Here is a 22,409-nt window from a genome sequence, read left to right on the forward strand (position 1 = left end):
TCCCAGCTTGTTTCAAAAATGCAATAAATTGTCTGCATTTCCCTAATGCTGCAACAGAATAATATTTAATTATTTTTATTCATGGGCTCCAAGTGGAGTGCAGATACCAATCTTGTTTCCAAAAAGAGCCACTAAGAGATGCACTGTGTTTTTACAACAAATCTTTCCATGTACACAATGAGCTTTTGACTCAGCAACTGCCAGCCCTTCTCATCTGGAGCTCCAAAGTTACACTTGGATTTAGAGCACTTTGCTGACCTGCTCTCACCTAAAATCACACTGTTGATCCAAATCTGATCTTTGTACCTATTGAATGTGTCAATTAAATTTTGCATTTAGTGAAGAAAAGATACTAAAAGCAGTTAAAGTGATTAAAAAAGATAAATACATAAATAAAACAGAAAAAGCCATTAATTTATCCCTTGCCCAGTAAATCACATACCATGTTTAACACTGAGCTATGCAGAAGGGACAGAATACAAAAATGTCCTCTGAGTACCCACAAAGCAGTGCCCCAAGAATGGGACTGTGTGCTTCCCACAGGAAACAGGAAAAAAAAAAAGGTTTTTCTTTTTCACATCATGAGCAGGAGCAAAATGAATCCTTTGCATGGAGAAAATTAGAGCATCTTAGCCTGTAGTAAAAGAATCAGTGCCACAAGATCCCAGATTGCCCCTGGAAGAAAACCTTCCCAGCCTTTACCTGCCCACTGAGACAAGTGTGGCAACATCCCCATAAACCATCTGTCTGAGATGCTCCCTGGAGGAATGGTGCCCTTGTTCTGTGTTTTGGGAATAAGATTTCATACAAGCATATCAGTGGACTAGGACCAAATTTGCCAGGAGGATACATTTGAAAGACAAGCTGGCCCAAAATGCACCACAAGGCCTGTTATTTGTTAATGCCATCACTGATAAAGGACAGCATCTCACCACACTTGCTGCAGCTTGGGCTGTTCGCATCTCACTCTGCCCTTGGAGCTGCCTCTGCCCAGGATTTGCCACCCACAGTTCATCCCCTAAGCAGGGCTTGTTTGACCTTTCAAAATATGGCCCTTTGGGGATTTCAGTTTGACTGGACCCTTATTACTCATGAGAGGAGTTGAAATTGGGGAAAAAAAAAAAAAGAGAAAGGGCAAAAAGAAATATCAGTCTTCCTCTCTCTCCTCGGCAATAAATTGTTCCCATTGTATATGATTTCTGAATTGCTGAAACTAACAAACAAACACAAGTTATTCTCTCAGACAGAAGAGGATCAAGTCCCTTTTTGAAGTACTGACAGGATAATCTAGCTCAAAAACTCCTTTGATCAACACAGTAACATGCAGTGAAATCCTAATCCTACAGCTGACCACAGAAGTTTTGCCTTCTGTGAGGTCAGAATTTCACATGCAAGACTTTTCTGGATGATATTTAGAGCTGTATCTCTGACTGACTCTGGCATATGTTTATAGGCAACTTTATTATTTAGTAAAGTTTATGATTAATTTTTTCATAGTAACTAGAAAAATTAATGTTAAGCCTTGGTAGGTCCTGTAACTTTCTTCTGGAAATAAAAAAGCCCCCAAAAGTGAACCTCTTCGATCTGACACAATCATAAATCACCTAATCAACCTTTTGTCCCTTTGTCTATGAATGGAGAAAACTGACTCCAAAGAGAATCTGCCTTCTTCTTTTTCATCTTCAAATGTAATGTCATGGGTAGAACACAAAGGAAATGGTAAAAGGATTACCAGCACTGATGTCAAGAAGGTATTAATGTCCTTTCATGTTGTTCCTAGGAAGGAAGAGGAAGATCCAGACCTAAAGTATTTAAAGTCTGAAATCCTATTAAAATCACATCTGTTATCTGAAGAGGCATATAAGTCTGTCTCAGACTATCTGCTGGGCAGCCACTGCTGCACCAAGCAGCCTCAACTCCAGCAAATCTCTGAGAATTAAGAGCATGAACAACTCACAAAATGTTATTTCCCCCTGAAGGCAGAACTGCAACTGACCTCTCTGGGATTTCTTAAAGTCATGGACAGTTAGTCCTTTTCCCACCCAAGTGGGTGGCAGAGCCTCTCTAGTTTCTCAGGAGACCTAGTCAGAATCACAGCAAAAAAATTTACATTGACAGAAATCCTCCAAATGAAAAAGTTGACAGTATAGGAAAAATAGAGTAGGCATAAAAATTCAAGAGGATTTCCTTTACTATGGGAAAAATAAGTAATTTCAGTGTGTGACATAAATAGTCTGTGTCAATGTTAGCCTTGTCAGCATATCCTTACCAGTGTCCTTCTTCTTTGTTCGTGAAAGCTCATGGACTGTTGCTCCAATATCACTTCTCAAGGACTTGATGATCTTGTCCAGTGCTGGGACATTCTTGCCTTCCAAGTTAATGAAGAATTCATACTCATCTTTGTTGAGACGGGAAGGTCGGGACTCAATGTGGGTCAAGTTTATACCTTTTTCCTATGAGAAAGAGAAATTTTTGGTGCCACAGTTTTTTGGGGAAGGAACATGACATAAAGACTGGACTGACATGTCAGTCAACAAACTATATCGTATCATCCAAATAACTCAAAATTGGCCACTGGACTTCCACAATAGAGAGAGAAACAGAAAGGAAGAATGAGAAATATGTGGGATTCACCCTTGTACAGAGCACCCTCAGGAAGACCTGGCACTACTAGAGGCTTAGAGAAAGGTGGAAGCAGGATACAAGTTGTAAACAGGTTTTGTGTTGTAAATGGCAGCTCCAATACCTCAAGCACATAATGAGAGCTTGTCTGTGTTGACAGAGGCATTTCCCCAGAATCAACACAGGAAGAAGGCATTCCACCTGTAGAGTATCCTCTCATGGAAAACTGAATGCTGCCTTGATGAGCATCCTGAGACAAGATTGGACGAGCAGGCAGCTGGGCACCCTGTGAGATGAGTTTCTGCCAAACCTCTGCACACTCACCTGCAAAGCCTCCTGCAGTTTCCAGGGCTGTGAGCAGCTGTTGGGCAAAGATCCAGAGGGAAACATAGATCTGCATCAAAAAAGGCAGCCCAGGTTTGTGCAAATAAAAAGATGGGTGTTTTAAATCACAGAACCACGGAGTTGATGAGGTTGAATGGACCTCTGGAGATCAGTAAGTACAGTAATCTGCTCAGGTTGCCTGAACAGATTGCCCAGGGCTATGTCCAGTCAAGTTTTGAGACTTCTCAGTCTCTCTGGGCAGCTGTCCATGAGCCTAATCACCTTCACAGAGAAGGATTCTTTTCTTTAGCTCAGAAATTCAAGTTCTGTTTCACCAAATATCTTTGCTGGCCATCAGCAGTGTCTCCTAGCTCTGAAGAAAGAGATCATTGGCAAACGTAGCATTGATGACCCAGTCAGTGGGAGCTCGACTGCAGACATGCTGCCATGTAAGCAACAAGTAGCTAAAAATCCTATTTTTTCCAACAAAAAGCCAACAGAAAGTCCAGGAAAAAGAGGAATTGAAACAAAACAGAAAGTCCAAAAGAAAAGGTCAGGAACATCTACTTTTGACCTACAAGGAAGAAGATTGGAAGGTTTGTTAATGGTACATCCCTCTTTCTGAGCCTCTTTAGGGTTTTCTTTGCTCCTCTCAGTGCTTGCACAGCACAGGAGGGCATCTGGCCATCAGCAGCAAAGGCCTGATTACTCCTCCACAAAAGGCAGTTTATTCCCTGGTAGGAAACATATATGTCATTATTCTGTTTCCTGAGCACTGCACACTACAGATGAACTCAAATTGTTTGGCTAGATACCAATACAATAAGTTGAAAAGGTCAAAAGCACATTCACCAACTGCTGTTCTCAAGAGATGCCATCCTCATAGGGCTGTCTGCAGGAGAGAATGGCCAGCACTGTCCTTGGCCCCGGGGACAGTTTGCTTTGGGCCCCACAGCCCAGTTTCCCAAACAGACTGCACATTGTCCTGTCCGTGGTGAGGCACGGGGAGCTGCCGGCAGAGAGCGGGCGCAGGGAGCTGCTGCGCCTTCACTCTGTCTCACCATCCTCATCCTAAAAGCTTTCCTCCTTATGACTACTCTGCATCTACACTCTTTGAGTTTAAAACCATTACCCCATCACAAAAGGCCTTGTTAAAAACTCTGTTCCCATCCTTTTCTCTTATAGGACCCCTCTGAGTATTGGAGGGCCACAATACAATCACCCCAGCACCTTCTCTTCTCTGCAGCTTAAGGCTCCTTAAACTGCATCCCTTTGGTTTTTGATCAGGTGACTCTTCTACTGTACCAACTCTCCAGCAGGGCTCAGTGAGCAGCTGTGCAGACAGCAATGTCCCCAAAATGAAAGGAATGATGCCGGGGCTGGGAATGAAGAGATAAGCTGCGGGCGGGGGCACGAGATGTGCTTAAGGCAGCAGGAGTATCAATACCTCTCAAACTATTACAAGCTAAGACAGTGAGAAAAAAAGGGGGCAAAAAGAAGATGGAGGAAGGAGCCCATAGAAAGAGTTAACTCCTTTCTTACACTTGAGAGAAGCAGAACACCTTCCCACAGTGTCAAGCTGCTTGCTGTTTTGCCACTCAGCAACGTGCAGATCCAGCCTGTTACCTCTTTGTGCTGAGACTTCAGGACCTCACAACAGAGAAGCTGAAGGGAGAACCCTTCTGGTGTCTGTTTTCAGAGCAAGAATCAGCAGCATATGTCCAACTCTCTGAACTGGCACTCCTGGAGAAATGTGTTCTTGTGTGCTGTGCCTTGCAACTAAGCCCTTGATTTCAAAATATTTACAGTGGCTCTGTTACTAGAGTTATTTTACAAATCTCAATTTCATTCCAGTCCAACTACTCCACCTAGTGTTTAATCTTCATAGTTTCACACTGTTCAGAAATTTTTTGTATCCTTGATGTTGCCAAATCTTGCTATTGCATCGAGTTTCTCCCAATAGCTGATGTTTTCTTTAAAGCTCCAACTTCTGGAGACAAATAGTTACCTGAGAAAGGAGAATGAGGGCACTTTTTTGGTCTTGTACATTTTAAGTAGTTTTCAAACTCTGATTTTTGGTAGAGATTGACATCTTTACAATGTTGAACTTGAAAAGTCGACTAATAAAAATTATTCCAGTTGTATAAGCTATTTTTTGTTTATGGAACCTAACTGCTAGTCTAACACCTTTGGGAGACGTCAACTGTCACATGTTTATGGCTGGAATCCCACCTGAATTATTAACATTGCCCTTTTCTGCTCTTCCTATTTTAGAGCTGGTAAGAATCAGATGAGCCCATGGAGTGAGATTAGATGTGTCTTTGCTGAATTCACCCCACCACCCATTGCAACTGCAAGGAACTTGGACAGCAGGTTGGTGCTTCTCTCTTCAGGTTTGTGACCAGGAGAGAGGTTGATTCTCTTCCCTATGGACACATCCTGTCATAGAACCATGTGTCTGCTGTAGTTTTTTTTTTCTTAAAACCTCCACTCCTGCAGAGGGGAAACTCAGCTTTTGTTATTTTAATATCCAAGTCAACTGTACCTCTATCACTGCCCATTAGAGAAGGAAGTGTCAAGATATGTTCTTGGAGCACAAAAATCAAGCTAGAATTAGTTTTGAGTTAGAAGTGAGTAGTGATACAAATATCAATTTAAAACAGAGACAATGATGGAAGCAGGGAGGAGATTGCCCAGGTCCCTCCCTGCCTTACCTCACTGTGCTGGATCTCAGCCTTGGCTTCCTCTTAATTTTTTAAAATCAGCTCCAGCCCTTTGCCCAGTTATTACATCCTAACTGAGCACACCTACACTGCAGCTGCAGGAGAAAACCACATTGGTGCAGCACTACACCAGCAGCCTTGCTGCCAAGGTCACTGCCAAGAAAATTTAGTCCCACCCTCTGTCCAATGGTCACTGGAAAAGGAAAGTTGTGTGTGCATAGCTACACAGGGAAGCTTTCAGTAAGGATGGATACTGTCTGAAAGTTATGAGTTACTACTTCCCATAACATTCACACATCCTTCTGTTCATTAATTACTAAATGCTCCTATATATGGTTCTAAAACCAAGTGCAGCTGTGAAATCCAGCTGCAGCTTGTTTTCGTGACTGTTGTCATTAATTAGGTTTGGTTTCATCAGCAGACCCCACACTGTTACCAGATGAAGAACTCTCAACAACACCATGGTGCCACTAATCAACACTAAGTGAGAATTCGGATAAAATCTCCCAAAAGGATTATTTTACTTGCACTTTTTGGTGCCAAAAAAAAAAACCAGATGAGATGTTCTTTTAACCCTTGCCATGGTATAGTTCAGGGTTTCCTGAAGGTAGACGCTTTCAGAAGCACAAGTGTATGCTCAGTGCCTAATTTTTATAGATCAGAGGATTTAGGAAATTACAGTGATGCCTTCAGCCATGAATTCCCAAAGCAAAGGCAAAGGCAGCCATCTGATTCAGTTTTACTGTCCAAGGGCCTGCTTCTCAGCTGGAGACTGTGCTTACCCATCATCTCCTTTGCAGCTGCTAAGGTTTCCTTCCAAGCTCATGGAGGAAAACTGTCCCAGAGCAGGAACCTGCCAGCAAAGAGCAGCAGAGGGCAGCTGGCCCTGGAGCAGCCCCTGGTGTCCATCACTCAGCACTTCTGCTCCAACCCTAAAATCTGGCTTGCAGCAGAATCTGGCTATAAAACACGTGGAGCAGGACAAATCAAAAACATGACAGTGTGAGGCATTGCACAAGCAGCTGTGAAGAGAGCACCCCTCTCTTTAAACCTATGCTGGTTCATTAGATAAGAAGTCCTGCTCTTGTGGCCATAGGAAGAGGAGGGATAGGACCAAGGATGTGGATTTGGAGCAGCGTCATGAAAAGATCATTGCTGTGCATATGCACAGTATCATGAAAAAAACAAGCGTGGCCCATTCACCTATGGCTGTGCACACTTCCAACACACCCCCTGGCCACAGTGACTGTTTTCTTACCCTGATTTGGAATCAACCCCAACCACCACAGAGCCAATACCTTCCCAGGGGACAAAGAGATAACAGTCACGTGGGACCTTCTGTGGAATAAAGTTCCTAAACAGAAACAGACCACAGTTGCCTCTGCTGACTCTGAAAGTGCCATGCCTCATTTAGTAGAGCCTGTTACTCTCCTCTCATCCTTTCATGGAGCACTAACCTACCCTCACAGGACAGTAACTTATTCTGGGAGCAGGAATACTTGATGCAAATCACCTTTTTATTTCTTTCTTGCTTTTGAGCTAGAGCCTTACCACTGATGGCTGCACCTTGCACTGAAGTCCTGCTCTGAGAAGGTCCCACCAGTGAGGAAAAGACAGAGGGCTCCTCTCTGACAATGGGTTAAGCAAACGGGTAATGTATTCCAATGTTTGCCACTTAAAACAGCTGATGATCTACAACTTGTAAATCCATCAGAAAAAGAACTTCAGAGAAGATTAGTGCACTCACAAAAGCGTGTGGAAAATCTGCAATTGAAACTGAACACAATCCTTTTTGTATATGGAAATTCTTATTTGTGATATTTTTAATGATGAATTTAACTACAGAAAAGGCAATCTTTGAAGGGGAATAATGTGGGGTTTTCTTCACTTTTTTTTTCCCCTATCAGAATGACCTTTGTTGCTTAAACAAGCTATCTCCATTTCAATAGGCTTTCATCACTACAGAGAATTAAACATATCTATCAAGTGCAACACTTGGATGACTCAAAGTGCTCAGTTTTGCTTTTTCAATTTTGGTAAGAAACTTGGAAGATTTCTCTTTTTTTTTTTTTTTGCCTCAACTTATACTCAGAACATTTTTGATGTGTCCAGTGAATCAAAAAAGAAACACAATTTCACAATGAGTGTTGTGTATTCCTGACTTTAAGCATGATATTTTACTCGTGTGCTGCTCTGTTTCAGCCAAAGGTATCTATTCAAGATTTGACTGCCTAGATGTCACCTTCTACAACCCAAATAAACAGCACAGGACTGCATCAAGTTGTACCTCAGTGTACAGCAGATCCCAATAAAATGAAGTCGGTGTAAAGACCCTGCTGGTGGTTTTGTGCCACCCTCAAGCCTGCAATGAGGACAGAGGTGACAAAGGGGCTTTTCAAGTGCAAAACAATTCAGTTCGATAAGCAAAAAGTGGATGTCTGCCACATTCTAATATACAGAGCAGCTAGTGGAAGTAAAGTAGAGTCAGTTTTAACAATCTGCTTATTGCTGAGCATGGTTGAGCTGCTAGCACTTTACAGCACACCAGAGTGTGAATCTGGCCCTGCAGACACATCTCTCCGTAGGACAGGTGAAGAAGGGGCTGCAGGGGCTGTACTGCCAGCAGTGGCACAGAGCAGCCAGGAGGAACAGATCCATGCAGTCAGGCAAGGATTTGCAAACCAGGGAGAAGAGACAAGAACCAGGGATCAGGAGAGCTTAGAAGCCTGCCTGTTCAGATGAGTCTTTCTGAGTAAACATAGGAAAAAAGTGGAAATAATCAAGTATGTTTTGGACAAAAAGAGCTGAGTTCATTGAGGAGGTTCCTCAGGAAAAAACCCTTCAAGCTACATAGGAAAAACAAGAGTTGTCACTGCAGCCATATACTTGTGTGCATCTGGGACCTGAACAGAAAACTAGAGTTTGGGTCTTTGAGCAAAAAAACAAATGTGAGAGCATGCAGTACTCTGCCAACTGCATGAGCAACCCTGAGGGATGTTTGAGTAGGGCAAATATTACTTTTTCCACAAAACACATTGAAATTCTCTTAAACTCTGAGACTTGGTGTCTCAGTTATCTGTGCCATGAAAACTCTGTAACCCTCAGCCTTGAGCCTGCCCCTTGGCTCCCATAATGGGAGCTTGTCCCTTCATCTGGGCTGTGTTTGGACACTAATGCCTTTCCTGGGTGGTTTGCTTTGTGGGTGAGTAGAGATTTTACCTGTCATGATGCTTGATGAGCCAGAAATCTTGGACCTCATGATATGCAGGGGCAGACCCAGGCTAGAGCATTCCTTTGGGCTCTTACTTCCCATGGAGAACAAGCTGTGGCCCAAAATCTGGACAATTCCACCCCAGCATAGGAGCGGGACATGGGCAGGATGTGAACCTGGGAGTGCATCCCAGGAAGGGACCCAAGAGTGGCTGAACAATACCACCAGGGTAATAATTTTATTTATTTTTTTTTTAGTTCTTAAACCAAGGAGAAGATGAACCTTCTCAGGTCCATACAGAAACCTCCTCTACAGAAAGACATCCTGTGTGCTGTTGGCACCTCAAGATCTTTTCAAGATTAGAGAGCCTGAGCTAACTCCTGTAGCATCACACAGCTCTTGTTACTAGACAGTGAAGGAATACAAGACAAAAAAATTTCCCCAGGTTCTTCCTGTTTGTTTCCACTCTTCACCTGCCTATCACCACTTTCCCTGTCTGTGCTGTGGATGTCACTGAGCACAGAGTCAGTTTCTCTGGAGCACCATAGCTATGGCCCAGATGGCAAAGGGGGAAAGTTTTCTCAGCTGTGCACGTAGGTAAGACTTACACCTCTGTGCAGTTCTTGGGACAGAGTTACAACAGCCCAAAGGCAGCTCTGGTTTACACCAGGAATTCATTGACAACAGCCCTGGGGAGCTGTTCTTGTACCATTAAATCCAATCCATCCATCCATCCATCCATCCATCCATCCCCCACTGCAATGGCAAATTTAAAGCTGATATAAGAGCACCTATGCCTGGTCTCTTGTCAAGCCTTGGTGCTGGAGGAGGCTGCAAGTAAGCACAAAAAGAACAGGCTTTGTTGGGATGGAAAACCAGCTGAGTCCCAACATCTCAGCTGCCATCAGGGGCACTGGGAAAAACCATGATTCTGTTGGACTGGTTCAGATATCTGCTTTGGGGCAGGAAAATTAATATCCAAAAAATGCTTTCTTCTCTCTTTCCTATACCATCTTCTCTACAAATTTTTCTGTAGAGCTGACAGCAATTTAGTTAGTGGACAGCAATGCATTTAATAAGAGAATATCAATATCAGTCCCCTTAATTCACTTACAGACATGCACATCACTGACATACGGACATTTTTCAGGACTTTACTGGTCAATTCACAGACTTAGACTTGCTCTTCTGTTGTTGGTGTGAATTTCCATGTTTCTTAATGAATCAAATATGTCCTATAACTCATAATTATTTTTCCCTTGTACCCATAACACACAATCTTTCATTTCCTAGTAAATTCAATTTGGAATGGAAAATATGCAGGCCACAACTTCTTAGAATGTTTTAAAGAAATTGTTGTTTTCAGGCACAACTCTTACATAAAAAAAAAAAAAAGAAAGAAAAAAAAAAGCCACAGAACAGATATAAAAGTATATTTGCTTGGGAGCACAGAGTACACAGCTCTGTGTGTTGCAACACAACCATCCTGAATTGCAAGGATTTTGTGCTTTTCAAACAAAATTAATGACATCTGGGAAATATTTCTGCAAGAATAAATAGGCACACAATGTCCTGAAAGGTGAATGTCTTCTTGTTTCCCCAAAAGCTTTCCAAATCAATCAGCATAAGTTACTGAGTCCCTTTGGTGTTAAAAAAAACAAAAAAAAAAAACAAAAAAAAAAACCAAAAAAAAAAAAGTGTTGTTATTTTTATGCTGTTCTGTAGGCACCCTCTACCCACTCTGTACTGCAGGTGAGAGGTGGCAAATTTTTTATATCAGATTTATTGAGGTGGGGAAGAGCTAAGAGCTGCAGAGCAGAAACACCTCATGCAATGTGCATTGTGAGTCACATGTCTCACATGCAGGTTATATTTGCCTTACAAGGCAAATTATTTGGTTACAAGCCAATCTTAGGTCACAACCCAACTCACTTCTACCTCTCACTACAGCAGTTATGATAAAATATTTCCCTCTTAAGCAGAAAAAAATTTTTCCCCCCCATATCAGTAAAAGCTAGAAGTTTTAGTTTAAAAAAAGCTCTTCTGCTCCAAGACTTTAAGGGATTTTAAGCTCAGAAAAGAGATGTAGGCTGCTTTCCCCTGTAATAGCAATGAAATAGAATCATGAATTCCAAGACCCTGAGAAAATCTGGCTGCAATATAAAATTGTAAAGACCTAAAAAAAAAATATTTACCTCAAAAGTGCGCAGGACTTTAGCCAATGCCCCAACTTCTTCTTTCAGAGAGAAAATCAAAGAAATCACACCATTTTTATTGGGGGAGTCTTCAATGTACCTGGATTCCTGAAAGGAAATTAAAAATACACCAAAAAAAATTACTACCATTCACTCTAGGAGCCAGTTTTACCTTTCTCCATTTCGTTTTTGCACAGCACCAGCAGAATAAACAGGATATAAAATAACTCTAAGTGGGAATAAAGGCAACTGTTGCTGCAAGAAGCAGAGCTCTGATTTATGATGGTAGAGACCCAAATCCCTTCTCTCAAACTAGAGCCCTCATGAGAGCAAGGTAGTCAAAAAGGATGTGGAATAAGCCTAATACCATCCTTGCCTGACTTCACCCCTCAGGGATGACTGGAAATATTACTGCACTTTGGTTCCAGATACAGCCAAAATCTTTTCCTCAGGCTTCCTTTTCATCAACACTCAGGGTTAAGCAGAGCAATGAAGATGAGCTCTGTGCAGAGATGCAGACCATGGTCTGTGTTTCCCTTCAGTTTGGCTTGTACCTTCCAGGTATCCCCAGGAGAGAGGTGGTACTCACAGGAAGGATGTGGAAGGTGATTTTAAAATAAAATAACAAATCAAGCAAAGAAAATCAAAGGGAAAAAAAATGTTGGAGCAAACATTTAGATCTTCCCTAAATCCCATAATAAGTAAAGACTGAGTTAGGACAAGATGTGTTTTCATTTATGTTTGCCCCTTTCTCTTATTTATTTTCTACTCTGCAATATTCAAAAGGCAATTTCCAGTACCCTCAAAGGTTTATTTTCATTATTTTCATGGTTCTCATCATTAGGATGTCCTTGTGTGTCTCTATGTGTGTTTCTTTTCACAAAAGTTCTGTTAAGCAGGGAATAGCTCTTTCACCAGTTCAGAAAGAGGAAACTGAGCTCTGGAGTGGAGGCAGATCTTAAAAGCTGGCATGGCAGGTAAATGCCTGCTGAGATTTCAATCACTAAATTTTTTTTATATCCAAGTAAATTTGATGCACAACCTTTTGGGGGCCACATTAATGACTTATTTACCTTTTTTTTTTTTTTTTACCATCTACTGGCCTTGGACAAATTGCCTGTGGTTGGTATTTCAGAGATCACGCCAGACATCTGCAACACAGATGAGTCCTGGTGTAACAAGTCCTGGGCTAAAGCATGAGTCAAGGTACCCATTCAAATATTCCTTATAAAGATCTGTATTTTCAGGCAGAGCTTGCCCTCATTATGGCTATTGCTCAATTGAACATATAAATCAGAGTAAAAAGTGTCCCAGTTCCCAAATATTGTCCTCAGTAAAGATATCCTTTGTAGAAAACTAACAATCAAATCCAGCTGCCCTGAAGCCATGAAGTTCTTGGTGGGCCTATATTTCCTGAGGCAGAGCTATGAAGAGCTGCCTTCTTTTGTAAAGTAAATAATTGCTGATTCTTCAAGCCATTTCCAAAACTGCTGCTAACAGACTGACAACACGTTTTTCTATCTGGCTTTGTTTCCACAGGCTACAAAGGTTTTCCAAATGTCTTCCAGCTTTATGAGGGACCTCTGGTAGGTGCTGTAGTAGAAGTGCTGGCTTCATGCACCAGAAGGAAGACTGTCACCTGGTTCAGTTGTGACACCTCCTGTGCCTCCTGAATCCTCATCCAGCCAGGACATCAGCCCAGCTCCTACATGGGGAGGACCAAGAGGAAAAGCAGCTGGAAGTGATGTATCAGCTGGCTAATGAAACCTATTTACACCTCAAGCAACCACAAGGGAAAACAATGACAGGAATCTGGCAAAAGTCAAAACAAATGTCTGTAGCACTAAAATTTTATGGCAGTGTGACCAAAACTCATCTCAAATGCATGCATTGCTTTTTCCTTCTGTTTTCACCCACCACAGCCAAAACTGATCTTAAGGACAGAACTGACTCCATCATTGTCTAATGGATCAAGATTTTGGTTTTCACTGTCTGCAATGAAACTGCTCTAAAAGACCTGCAGTCATATATTTAAAATATTCTTGCTAAGTCATGCTGTGAGGACCAACTTATAAGACAGATTGATTGAATGTGTGTGACAAATGAAGAATATGTGGTTTGGATACTTGCAGTGGATATAATGCAAAGTTGAAATCCTGCAAGGTAATTCTGATGAAAATAATTGATATCTCTGTACAATGAGATTACACAAAAAAAAGCCTTAAAAAAACCTTCCCAAACTCATTGAAAGCAGATATCTCAACAAATCAAGGCTAGTGACCAATCTGCCCTCAGCCATCTCCCCACTCTTGCAAATTGATTTATATTGGTGCTTAACAGAAAGACACATGGCAGTAGGGAGCAGGCATTAATGCTGTAAACATACTTGTTGAACTTCTCTCACATCTGCATGTGCACTCAGTTCCCTGGAAGGTCTTTTAACAAATAAAAGCAAGTTGATGAGCATGAGCAACCATCCCTGGACCTAATCTCAAAGAAAGTGTTATGCAAATGCAAGGATAGGTTTACCTGAGCACAGATCTGCATTTTTAGTTAGCACTTTGCACATAGATTGGTATTGCCATTCTGACACGGGTGGTGATGCCTGGAAAGTGGCAGTATTAGGGTCAATAACACAGTCCTCTTATCCTTCTAATCCATTGCTGAGGCATTTAGCTAAAGCCCTTCAGAGTGAATTCCAGCACTGTTAAAGCCTCAGAAAGTTTTTCTTGCAATTTCAGGTTCATAAGATTTTTACCTCTCTGTTGTAAAATACAATTTTACTAGATACACAAAATAGGGGATGGGGGAAGGGAAAAAATTTCAAATTAAAAGATTTCTAAGTTACTTGTGAAAATGGAATTAGTTTCCAAGTCAGACTTCTTAAAGCATTGGAACCAAGCAATTACACAATTTGGAGAAGCAGCAAGGTGAGACCCTAGAGAAATTTTGTGGGAGTTCAGCCTCAGCACACAAAGCAGTAGGAATAGAGGCTTCCTTGGCATCTCTGCTCTATTAAAAATAGAAGCCCTTTTGTTTTCACATCTGGTGCAGCTTGCCCCTGGCTTCATCAGCATTGCATAGGACACATAAGTGCAGAATTTTGTCATAATAATTAACCATGCTGGCCTCAGGTTACATCACTTGCCCCTGCAGTAATATCAGTGCTTGTATTCAAAAGGCATGAACTTCAGGTCTTTCCTGTATTTCACAAAGAGTTCAAAGTCAGTCAGTAAACGTTAAAAAAAAAGAGGACAAGAGAACCCCACAAATTATCAAAGTCTCCACCAGAAGAGCACATAACTTCATCTGTTTTCCTTTAGCAAAAGAAGACAGCTTTTTTTCATCACACACGTTTAAGACCTCTCATAAGCTTCTGGTCCTTTCTGATTCTTTGTCTTTTTGCCATGTATGCAAGGATACTGTTGCAATGTTTGCATTCTCACTGCGTTTTTGTGAGCACAATTAACAGCAGACAAGTATGGAGGCTGCCTAAATTGTTCAAGTGCTGCAAAGCACCACACCAGGCCACCTTGATTCTTCCCCTCTTGGGTCACACTGCCTCTCAGGGAGTGGAGGACAAGCATAGGAGTGCAGGAGCGAGGCAGGACACCCCTCCACTCCTGCAAAAAGCAGGCACAGCCCCCATCGCTTACCTGGAAAGCGTCACCATTCATTTTGTAGTGCTGTGAGTCCATGTCGCAGCAATGCCCACACAGGGAGGCCCCTTCACTACAGCAGGTGAAACCTTCTGACCTGACTGCAGCGGCCAGAGATGTGTGCAAAGGTATTTAAAGTGGAGCAAGCAAGGCAGAGCCATCCCTTCCCCTGCTCCCTCCCCTGGACAGCATGCCAAGGGGGCGTTCTCCTGCACGCCCCCCCCACCCACCCCTGGCACACCAGCGGCTGCTCCACGCTGGCCATCCCCTGCCCGCAGCAGCAATCCAGCAGACTGCTCCTGGCTGCACCCAACGTGGAGGAGCAGCATGCTCTGAATTAACAGCCTTCCTCCTCCTGATCAACATCAGCTGTTTTCATTTTTCCACGTCAACACATGGTTTTCAGCTCAGCCTCGTCCCGTTCCTTCCTACGGCAGCTGCGTGTCCAGCCTCAGGTGGGTTTCTCATCGGGATCGCTCCCCTTGGACACACATCAGACATTCTCCAGGATGTGTTCTTTGGATTTCAAACGTCAGGCTCTGGCAAGGCATAGCAGCTGAGACGTTTGTCCTTTAGTAGGGACTCTGGGGCTGCTTCCAAAGAGGTCAGAGGGCAGAAGACACCACTCAGCAGACACTGGAGAGAGACACAACACGAGGGAAGCATGAGTTAGGAGTTAGCTGCATGAACCTCACACTGGGAAATGGGCCTGAGCATGGGGAAAGGGAAGAAAGTAAAGGAAGAGAAAGAGAAGGAAAGAGTAGATCAGAGCTCCAGGCAGGAAGAAGAATTGCAGATGATGCACGGGTGCTTGTGTAGGGTGTCAGCCATGGAAAGCACAAGGGGAACAGGGTGGGACACATAAATGATTTCAGGAAAGGTTAGTAAAGTATTATATGAAAGAGCCCAGATTTGGCTTAATAACTCACCAAAGGGGGTAAAGGAAATTGGAAAGCTGTAGCCCAATATCAGAGGACAGGTGAAAAAATGAAGCAACTAGACATCTATCTTGCTATTTGGGAAGATGAAGTCTTAGAGAGACAAATTGTGCCAAGGCAGATAGTCTTGCTATATTTTCATTTTCTCTTTAAGATTATTTTGTCCTTGAGGGAAGCTCTAGTACACACACCTGTGCAACCTCAGATTGGTGAACACTAGCAAAGACTTACTGTAAATTGTTCATATGTATAAAACCCAGCAGCCTTACAGTGGGGAAACTGAGTGGAACCATTTTCACAGTTCTCACTTCAAATCCATGTTGGACCCCAAGACTGTGGAGTCAGAATCCATCCCACTGAAATGATCAATTATATAATGTGCCTCTGAAGTAACTCAGTGCTTTGGGTGCAAATACATACCACTTTTAGAAGAGCTGCTTCTTTGAGCTGAAACTGCCTGTAGGGATAGAAAATTGTTACTGAATTGATCAGCAAGCTGGTGGTAAGGGCTGGCAGGTCAAGATAGCCAAATGTGATGCACACTAAACACACTGGACACTGCTCACATGGCAGTAGGATGGGGCAAGGAAACGCAGAGCAGTAGGAGAAAGTATCCCCAGTAATTGCCAGAATTAAAAACCTACTGTTCTTTTAACTACTCAGCCAGTAAATTCATTACAGTAGCCAGTATTCTGTGTCCTATGTTTGTGCAGCACAAGATACGGCCCTATCCATGATAGGGAGACTGAAGGCCACCTTGGAACAAAATAACAGTGAAATGAGGATGGTGACAAGTCTGATTATAGCCCCTGTTCAGGACAAGACAGACTCCAGCAACAAGTCTTGTTTACTTTCCCCACACACCATGCCTTGCCAACTGGTGTATTTTTCAGTGAGATAAACTATTCTTTCCTCTGTTTGTGCTTTCTTCCTTCTTTCCTTATTCCTTCTCTTTTCATTAATCTTTATCTCTCTTTTATTTCTTTGTGGCTTTTACATGCTTCTGGTCTTTGTTCCTTCCCTTTCTCCCTCTCTTTTCTTTCATATGTTCACTCTACCCAATGATAATGGCAAGACCAAGTGAAATATCAAATACCCACAATGTTGCTCATGCCAAATCTTTACAATTATCTATTTTGCCTCCTACCCCCTGCTTTTTGTATTTATTTTGCAAAATTATCTCTTACCCTTGTTGTTACACAATCATAGTAATACCACCAGTATATTGCCACCATTCCACTGTTCAACCAGTCTGCACTGTCAGAGGTTGCCTGGTAGCAAAGGCAGTGGCCAGTGGAAACAAAGCTCTGTCTCGCCAGGAGGAATTCCCAAATTCTCTTGTTTTGGTGCAAAGTAGTGTGTGGGGGTGTGTGAGTACTTGTGTGCCCAGTGACAGTACTCTAGGAATATGCAGTGTCATCAGCATCTGTTACCTTGGGCCCTTTCAGAGTCCAAACTGCTGGAGCTTCCCTGTCCTCTTTGAAGTCCTACTTCAGCATACCAAGCACGGGTTCATTCCTCTGCAATTACACTGCCAACCAGGTTTTCCCATGTGGGTTTCAAGTTTCCTCATGTGCCTGATTCCCCAGCCAGTGTGAGAACCTGGGCTTTAAGTCTGTTAGTCCCACTCTGGGCTTTTACTGCAGCACTGTGCATCCCCTCTTCTTTCAACTATATGCAGATATGCACTGATGTCCCACCTTGGCTTTGCCTAAAAGCACATTGGTTTTGTTCTCCCTCCAAAACACACTTTCTTTGGTGCACACACCACATGTAGTCCTTTCTGGCTGTGCTCTCTGCTGCAGCTCCCGGGGCTCTTTGCACTGGATTTGGCAGGCTCCCCTGGCCGGCACGATGCGAGTTCAAGGTGCCACGGGCTCTGGCTGCTTTTCAGACTGCTCTTTCCGCCCATTTGCAGAGTGGTGGCTTCCTTGGAGTCTTTCTTGTGAGTCTTGGTGTCTGGGCGAGGATGTTCTTTCCCGTGCCAGGACACCGGGTCTATCCTCAGCCCGCCACTCCAGGATGTCCCAGAGCATGTGATGAAGCAGTGAGCAGTGAAAGGGGGATTTTTCAATGAAAACAGAAGCTGGTGGGAAAAATTCCCAGATGAGGATTCCATTAGTATCTTAGTTGATTTGTCTGTGTGTCCATGGCAGGGGGGCATCCCCCTTACGGATATCGTGAATGCATTTACCAGAGATCTCAGGGTGCTGTAGCTCTCCTTTACACCCCTGACAGGCAGCATTTCCTCGCACCTCCCTCTGCATCGTGCTGGCAAAGCCGCCCAGCCATATCCCCTCTCACTGCAGAGCCGAGTTCCCCGAGACCCCAAGGCTGCCCCCATCCATCCCTTCCCGATTTCCCCGGTTCCTTCGCTGCCGGGCGCGGCTGGCCGGGAGGTGGCACTGTGTCCTCATGGCAGAGACAGCTGGCTGGCGCGGGGACCCCGGCTGTCCCCGCTGCCTTCCCTCCTCGGGAATACCGGCGGATCCGCTTCCCAGCCTGCGCAGGCATCACCCAAACCCTCTCCTATCCCTCCTGCCAGGCGATCACCGCTTCGGAGGAGCCGGGAGCAAACCACCCCCCACCCAAAAATTTCAGCTCTCCAAAAAGTGGCGCTGGGGGTATGCGGGAGGCCAGCCCGGTGTGATTTATCCCCCGGGGCTGTGACGGATGCACAACCCGTGGCCGCACAATGGGGCCACCGGCAGAGCCGGCAGCCAAGGGCTCCGCTCCGCGGGCGCGGAGGGAGCGGAGCAGCGCGGGCAGCGCCCGGCGGGAGCCGCGGAGGGCGGGCGGGACGCGGCCGAGCGGGGAAAGCCGCTTCGGCTGCTTTGGTTTGAGGTTTTTGGGTTTGGGTTTTTTTTTTCCTGTCTTGGTTTGTTTTTTTGTTTTTTGTTTTTTTCGGGTTTTTTTTTTTTTTTTTTTTTTTTTTTTTTTTTGGTTGGTTGGGGTTTTTTTGTTTTGTTTTTTTGTTTTGTTTTTTTTGTTTTGGTTTTGGTTTTTGGTTTTGTTTTTTTTTGTTGTTTTGGTTTGGGGTTTTTGTTTCGGGTTTTTTTTTTTTGCAGCCCTATATGCAAACTGTCACTTCAGGTTAGCACAAGACCTGATGTAGCTCATTAGCATGAGCTGTATCTAATATGCTTAAAGCCTCTAATTATTTATTATGCCCTAATTGGCAGCCCAAGAAATGTCTGCGAAGGGATGAGGGCTCATCCCGAGACGCCTTTCGAGGAGAATTCTGCAGCGTCCCTGGTCAAACGTCATTTTTAATTCTTCACTGGAGCACAGGCTTTATTCCTCTTGTAGACGATACAACACCAAGAAAACTCGAACTTACTACCCCAATAACCAGTCTTCTCCACCCTGGGCAGGATGGGCAGCAATTACTCAAGAATAAGGTTTCATGGTTAAGTTCTTATATCCATAAAGGAACGCTTAGGAAGAGGCATTAAACTCTACCAAGTATGCAAAAGTGCAAAAGCACGGTCCTTAAACATTACTGACTCAAAGGAACGTCTTGCTTTTCCAGGAGAAATTAATTTTCCTGACTTCTAAAAGCAGCAAATTTTGAAAATTATATTCACATAGAAACTGTTTCAAAATAAGTTTACCTCTCACGGATTGACCCCCCCACACACACTCCATTCTAAGTGCCTTTTTTTTTTTCCCTTCTAAGGCTGTATTATGTTTCTTCAGGCTGCACCAACTATTTATTTATCTTTATTCTTTCTCTCTTTCTTTTCATTCATTATTCTCTCTCCCTCTCTTTTTTCCCCCCTTCCTTGTGTGTGTGGCTTCTCAGTCTGATCTGTAGCTTGTTACCACCCACTGCACGCTCTCTCCTGCAGCCGAGGTGTTTCTATACAAACTTCAGCGTCCAGTTGTCATATTAATTATTACACTGAGTAATGACTGAAATAGTCAAAATAAGGGGAGACTCAAGAGAGCTTTTTCTTGCTGCTCAAAGATTCAGCAAAGAAGCCTTGCAACAAAGCACTAATTGGTCCCCAGAAATACTCTGACAAGGCATGGAAGATAGGTTTCATAAAGCCCAGCAATTGTGAAGGGGGAAAAGATCCTTGAATAGACCCCACGCTTCTTTTCTAAACTCTCTTGCTGAGCAAAAAATGGACTGCTTCTTGAATACTGGACTGATCTTGAATGCTATACCCAGCAGAGAAAAAAATGCACCATTTATTGTAAGTTTTTTTTTCCAGCTATTCATGTGTTCTATGTGGAGAATAAGCTGGTTTTGTTTACCATGAAAGACCTTTTACTTTATTTTCACTCTTGGGGGGGAAGCTGGAAAGGCGAGGGGGAGGGCGAGGGGAGGGAGAGAAACACATGTGCCCAAATCCAGACGAGCTGCCTACTGTAACAAAATGGAGTGTAACAAATCCTACAGAAGTCCCGAATGTATCGATTCTTTGAAGATCTATATAGATTAACGACTTTCGTTCTGCTTTTCCAAGACAGCATTTAATCATAACGTAAATGGCCTTTAAAAAAGAAAAGAAGTGGCAAGAAAAACAAAAACAACAAAAAAAAAAAAACAACAAAAAACAACAAAAAAAAGCATACTAGAGTTTTTTGGGGGGTTTTTTTGTTTGTTTTTTTTGTTTTTTTTTTTAAAGGGAAGGACTTCAAAAGACCTCATGAGTGTGGCTGCAATTTAGGCACACAAAAAAGTCACTAGAAAATAAAGTTCAAGATTTAAATAAATAAATAAATATATAAACTAAAGGAAAGTGCCAAATGAAAAGGGCAAGGGCTATTTATCATTATATTAGAATTAAGAATTTTAAGGCGCAGGTGCAGGATTGTGCATAGGAGTGGGTAGAGGCGGGGGGATCTTGGAACAATATTTATTATCTAGGAATCTGGTCTGCCCAGTGAGCAGAACCCCAGAGCCCTTACTCTGGACAGTGAGCACACAGAGGAGCTGGTGAGATTGGAATTACCTCAGATATGACAGATGGGTTCATTACCTGTGGCAGAGGGAGGAAAGAGGCAAGAGAGGAAAAGGCTTTGCCCCCCTTATCCATCCCCCACACAAACACACCACGACCCAGGGTAGCCAAATGGGTACAGGGCCACTGAGGCACAATTACATGAGTCACACTTGGTGACCTCTGGGACTCTCAGGTTGTGCCTTTTTAAGAGCCCTCTGAGACTGGAGAAGAAGGGAGCCAAAAACTTCAGACTCACTCTGCTGCCTCCAGGACAAAGGGCAGGAACATCCCTATATGGTGCTTCTACACCAGTTCTGGAAGTTGGCTGCTCCAGAAGAACTAGCATGTTTAAATTATATATATATATAGTTTACAGGGCTGCAATTACTTTGATATTTCTGTTAGGGCTTCCCAAAGTCACAATGCAGAGTTGGTGATGCAATAACTGCTTCCAGAGCAGTCTGTTCTAACATCCAACAAGGGACGTTGATCAAACCATCCAGAAGACCTGGAACAGAGGAAGGAGAGTTCCCCAAAGAGGAAATACAAGCAAACGTTTTATTCTGCTATGGTCTGGCTATTCTGCCCAAGAGTAGATAAAATAAGTTTAAAAATTTCCCACATGAGCTAGAAGTCAGACACTGGCCAATGATCAGTGAAGAGGCCACAAAATAAATATGACCACACAGAACTACTTCACATTTTTCATCACACGTGCGTTAAAAGCTGTCATGTTAAAAAATTATAGAAATACTAGTTAGCAGGTACACATTGAAGTTCTCCTGTGCTATGTTTCTGGTTAGCACTTTTTAAGCTCACACACACAGCCGGGGTCAGAGATCCAGTGGCAGATGAGAAGAAGTGATTTCTACAGCTCCAGGCTGCTGTAATTGAGGTCAACAACAGCACAGGGCTTACTTTTGCAGTAATTTCCAGTCCTTAACATGGACAGGGCAGGTCCACTCCTTCCATACTTTGGAGCTGGTGTGAGTCCCAGGGATTAAAGCCACCTGCCAGGGACTTCCTAGAGCCATAACATCACCGTGGCAAGGTTGTCATACCACGGCTCAACTTCTCAACGGGTTAGAGAGTGCACACGTCTGAGTTCACACAGTGGAAAGATGCAGAGAAAAGTGGAAATGAGACAAGAGTAGAAGGCAGAAAACATGTTAGAGATTTCAGAAATACATGGATATGTGAAAGGCAGGAAGGCAGGGAGAGAATGCCAAGACCAGCATTCTTCAGTGCAGAGCCTGGCCATGCCTCCCAGGCTGCCTACACCCCTGCAACCCCAAAGGTCAGTGTGACCCCCAAGGCACATCAGCCTCAAGCTCTCAGTACCTCAGTGCTGCTTTTCCTCATTTGGTCCTGAATCACAAGTGAGACTTCACCTGGGAGCAGTGATAAATTCCCCTGCATAGGCCAGGTCCATCCTGAGTCCCCAGCTACAGGCCAATGCCACCGCCTGCTCGGAAAGCTGGTGATCACTTTGCAGGGTGCCACGCGAGGAGCAGGGGCTCAGTGACTTCCCCGGCCTAGCAAGCAGACTGTGAGACCTGGGAAACGGGATCTGGCAGTGAAGGGTGCGCTCACTCCACACCTGCCAGCTCTGCCCAACACACCCTGAACTTTATGAGGCAAACCTCTTCCCTCCCCGTGCTGGACCGTCCGCGTGGGACGTGCCCAGGAGTGTTTTGTTCCCTCTGTCCCGACAGGCTCACCCCGTGGTGCTCAGCATTCCACAGGGGTAATTCGAGGTGACTTCTCCCAAGAAGTCTCTAC

At 43.7% G+C, this 22,409-nt stretch overlaps 1 protein-coding gene across 1 annotated transcript in view; it reads right to left on the bottom strand.

Annotated features, from left to right (window-relative positions):
* Positions 1-14,991, bottom strand: part of PAH (phenylalanine hydroxylase) — a 30,124-nt gene extending 15,133 nt beyond the window's left edge. The window contains exons 1-3 of the mRNA XM_079303472.1: positions 14,732-14,991; positions 11,076-11,183; positions 2,270-2,453 (exon numbers count right to left, since the gene is read on the bottom strand). Coding sequence (XP_079159598.1) covers positions 2,270-2,453; positions 11,076-11,183; positions 14,732-14,773 — 334 coding nt within the window. The 5' untranslated portion in view covers positions 14,774-14,991. The remainder of the gene's footprint in view (positions 1-2,269; positions 2,454-11,075; positions 11,184-14,731) is intronic.
* Between the last annotated feature and the right edge of the window lie 7,418 nt (positions 14,992-22,409).

Source organism: Erithacus rubecula, assembly GCF_903797595.1.
Source record: "Erithacus rubecula genome assembly, chromosome: 4".
Lineage (NCBI taxonomy): Eukaryota > Metazoa > Chordata > Aves > Passeriformes > Muscicapidae > Erithacus > Erithacus rubecula.